This window comes from Bison bison, unplaced genomic scaffold, assembly GCF_000754665.1.
Source record: "Bison bison bison isolate TAMUID 2011002044 unplaced genomic scaffold, Bison_UMD1.0 scf7180017864524, whole genome shotgun sequence".
In the NCBI taxonomy this organism is placed as follows: domain Eukaryota; kingdom Metazoa; phylum Chordata; class Mammalia; order Artiodactyla; family Bovidae; genus Bison; species Bison bison.
The window spans coordinates 1,465,280-1,469,444 of record NW_011495075.1 but is presented as its reverse complement, the minus strand read 5'-3'; the positions used below and the strand labels follow the sequence as shown (position 1 = coordinate 1,469,444).

The 4,165-nt window shown below is 63.5% G+C and overlaps 1 protein-coding gene across 1 annotated transcript in view; it reads right to left on the bottom strand.

Moving 5' to 3' along the window:
• The window catches only part of CACNA1S (calcium channel, voltage-dependent, L type, alpha 1S subunit), a 57,778-nt gene that overhangs the window by 26,634 nt on the left and 26,979 nt on the right, over window positions 1-4,165 (bottom strand). Inside the window, 8 exon segments of the mRNA XM_010831129.1 lie at window positions 128-159; window positions 341-484; window positions 1,061-1,193; window positions 1,723-1,792; window positions 2,362-2,455; window positions 2,824-2,938; window positions 3,246-3,366; window positions 3,536-3,743. Of these exon segments, the coding sequence (XP_010829431.1) occupies window positions 128-159; window positions 341-484; window positions 1,061-1,193; window positions 1,723-1,792; window positions 2,362-2,455; window positions 2,824-2,938; window positions 3,246-3,366; window positions 3,536-3,743 (917 nt within the window).

Genomic DNA, 4,165 nt, shown 5'->3' with positions numbered 1-4,165 from the left:
ACCACCACCGTCACCACCATCACACCGTCGTCACCATCAAGACCACCCGCACCCCATCACCACCATCCCCCCAACACCACCACCATCACCACACCACCATCACCATCAAGACCACCACCATCCCTACCATCATCACTGCTAAAACCCAGCACCCAGAGCCTGTCTAGGGCACATGCTGTGACCACACTGTCCAGAAGGAGTGAGTCGGGCAGCCTTGGCCCTCTGGGGACTTAAACTCTAAGCAACTGTGATGCCGGGGGCCTCATAGTGGATACAGCTGAATGGGGGGGGCCTCAGGGTGAGGTGTGGGTGCCTGAGGCCTGGAGTGAGGGGCGCTGACTTGGCTGCCATCACCTGGTTCCTCACGGACTCAGCCCGGAGGGGGTCCTCGGCGGCCAGGGCGGCACTGCTGAGCAGGATGAAGAGCAGGATGAAGTTAGTGAACCAGGTGGCATTGACAATGCGGTGGCACAGGACGCGGATCCTGTGGGCAAGCGGGGGGTCAGGAGGCTCTGAATGCGGCCTTCAGGCCTCAGCAGCCTCCGCCCTGGTCAGTGCAGAAGGTCCGCCTGCATCCAGGTGGCCTCTGCGGGACTTGCCGGGCCCCGCCCCCGTTCTGTTGCTACGCAGCCCCATCCCATCCCTCAACAAGCCCTCCCCCAACACTCCGCCCATCCCATGGCTCCCATCAAAACACGGAGCAGGCTGCTCTCCAGCCTCAGGCCCTGAGGCTGACCGCTGAAACTCCAGGAGAACTATGGTCTGTTATCTAAAGGTGTCAGACTGAAGCCCGTGAGAACTACAGCCCCACTCTGCTCTCAGAAAGGAACCAACGTATCTGGTCACACTTGGGTATAAGTAACGCGTGAGGCTTAAAATATATGTCTGCTGGGGATGCTGGCATTTTAAATGGAGCAAGAGATCTGAAGTTAAAGGAATGCCTTTCTCACAGTGTAACTGTAGGCCCAGAGAGTTGGGAGAAGGCGGTCTTCTCGGAGCAGGAAGCAGCCTTCTCTGAGACCCCACCATCACCCTGCCCCACCGCCGAGGAGCCACCCACTTGTTGGTGGGGCTGAAGATGAAGAAGGCACTGGCTTCTGGAATGGGCACCGCCTTCTCCTTCAGCTGCAGCTCAGCCAGCGGACGGGGCCGGGGGCTTATTGGGACCTCCGGCTCGTCTTCCTCATCGTCCCCTGTGGGGAGGGCAGAGAGGCTGGGGTGTCTTTCCACGCTTCACTACTCCCTCGGCTCCTGTGCTCTGAACCAACCGTGAGCCCCCAGCAGCCAGGGAGTGACACGCGGCGTGGGGGGCCGGCAGGGTCCACCCGGGCACCTCCCTTCCCCACAGCACGCTGGCCTGAGAGCTGTCGGCCTCGGGACCTTCCAGAAGTGGGGCCAGGAGCAAGGTCCCAGAGCCTTGCTGCTGCAACTCTTGTCTCGGGGCTGGATGCATCACCCTGGGGTGGCTCGCAGGCTGGGGGCGCAAGGGGCCCTGCTCTGCAAGCGACCACAGTGCTGGGCCCGGCTCTGCCCCTGACTTGCCTGCCAGGCAGGCTCCCACCTCGTGCCATTGAGGGCAGGAGTCCCGTTGAGATAAATGGACTCTGAGCTTCTCTCTCCCGGAGTCGGGTTCCACAAACCCTCATTCGGGTGCGGGGGGGGGAACAGCCAGCATGGAGGAGCCACCCCTGCACACCCCGCCCTCCGTCTCGGGACCCTCACCTGGGAAGTCAGCTGAGGGGTAGGGGTCCTTCACCTCGTTGACGTTGGATTCAAACTCGTCGATCTTCAGCTGCAGAGAGGAACAGAGCAAGATGAAAGGCAGAGCTGTGGTCCCCACCGGCCGGAGGGCGTGCAGGTGTGAGCTCACCTGAGCCTCCCTGCGGCCTGGGGTGCTGCTGTCACGGTCAGTCATTCCCATCTCACGAAGGGGAAGCCAGGCCCAGAAAGCCACCGGGACCCCCGCCTGTCTGAGCCTGAGCACCATACCCCCCGCTTAGTTCTCAGAAGACACAGGAGTCCCCAGGCCAGGACCCCCCCACCCCCTGCCCCTCTGAACTCTACTTCCTCAGCCCCCAGGCCGGGACAGAACGGCAGGGCTAGAAGCTGGTCTGCACTGCTCCGTGGAGCAGAGTATCAGATGGGGAACGGGCATGATACAGAGGCAGTCTGCTTCCTCGGTTGGGGTATGTGCGCCCTCAGTGCAAAGGCTTCCCTGCAGTGGAGCTGCCCTGACCTGGCTGGTGCCCAGGCAGACAGCCCCCTTCCCACAGCACCCATCCTAAGGCATGGGCGAAAGGGGGACTTTCAGAGGCCCCTCCCCGCAGCCCCTGAGAGCACCCAGTGGGCTGACGGGCTCACCTTGGCGGTGGTGGGGATACCTTCCCCCTTGGGTTTCTGCTCCAGCTTCTTGGCCACCGTCACCTTCTCCTCCTCTGACTTGTCCGGGAGACCCCTGAGTTGGAAAACCAAGCAAACCCAAAGTGGAGACCCCGCTCCTCCATGGAAGAGAACCTCCACCTTCTGGGGTCTGCTCAGCCTGAGGGCACCCTCCCCGACCCCACCCAGGGTTCGAGGCGGGGGCACTACACGAGGGCAGGAGCAGCACAGGCCAAGCACGTCCTCCCCCCACGATGAGCGAGCAGCGCCGGCAGCCTCGGTGTCAGCCACCCCAGGGCCTGCCAGCTGGTGGGGGGCGGCCGTGGTGCCATCCGTGGTGGCACTGTCTGGGTTCGGTTTGGTCCAGGACGGCTCAGCTCTCCTGTGTGGGGCGCCCTCCCTCCGCCCCTCTCGCAGGTCCCTCCTGCTGGGTCACCCACTCACTTGGACATCTTCCTGCGTCTCCGCTCTTCAGCCTTGGCCTTCTGGGCAGAAGTCAGGCTCTCGGCCTCTGCCAGGTTGTCCACAGCGATGGCCAGGAAGACGTTGAGCAGGATGTCTGAGGTGCCGCTAAGGAGCCGGGGTGCTGGGCTCGGCAGGACCTGCCTGCCCTGGTGCTCGGGCTTTCTGGGACTGACTCCTCCCCGCTGTCACCAGTCACCCTGAGGTCCCTTAACCTCCTGCTGGAAGGAACTGCCCTACTGCTGTCCCCACAAGGCACCTGCTGTGTCCCCTCCCCCGCCCTGGATCCTGGGCACTCCCCCCTTCCTGCAGAGGGCCTGGGCACCTGGACCCCCAGTCCCAGCCCCTCTCCCGGCCCTTCCCCACTCCGGGCTCTCTTCTGAGCCCTGTGCCCCAGGGGATACAGTTGCCGCAAACAAACAGGATGATGAAGTAAATGCAGACGAGCACCCCGGGGTAGGATGGGCCGCCGTAGGCCATGATCCCGTTGTACATCACGGAGTTCCAGTCCTCTCCTGTCAGCACCTGGGGTGGGAGGGGAACAGAGGGATGTGAGAGTCTTCCCTGGGGACTACGTTGTCCAAGAGCCCCCTTCCAACGTCGCTCCAAAACCGTCCACGGCGTGGGGGGGGGGGGGGCGTCAGAGGAGGCGAGGCCCCGCTGGCAGGGCAGGCAGCAAGCGGCTCTGGCCTACCTGGAAGACGCTGATAAGGGCCTGTGGGAAGCTGTCGAAGTTGCTACGCCGCACCTCGGTGTCCTCGAAGTCGTACCTGCCCCCGAAGAGCTGCATGCCCAGCAGAGCGAAGACCACGATGAAGAGGAAGAGCAGGAAGAGCAGCGAGGCGATGGAGCGGATGGAGTTGAGCAGCGACGCCACCAGGTTGCTCAGCGACGTCCAGTACCTGGAGGACGGGACGGGCGCTGAGGTGGGGCGGCCGGTCAGGCTCGGGCTGCCTGGATCCAGAGCTCCCATCCCGGTTTGTCATTTCGTTCTCCTTAGTAGGGTGGCCGTTTGACTTCCGGGGCCACCACTAGACTCTGAACCCCACGGGGGTGAGGCCCACCCCTCCCCTGCACCCAGGGCCCGCGACCACTCCACGCCCTCTTCTCGGCTATCCTTTCTCACCACCCCCTTCTCCTCCTCCTGTTCCACCTTCCTTTCCTTCCTCCCTCTCCCAGTCTCTTCCCTTTCCTCTCTCTTTTCCATGCCCCTCAATCGGCCTGGTGAGAGGTAAGTAACCAGGAGAGACGGAGGTGGAAGGGGGAAGGGTCGAGGGGCGGGGCAGGGAGGAGGAGGGAGGGGCGGCGGGACCACGCCCCCTGA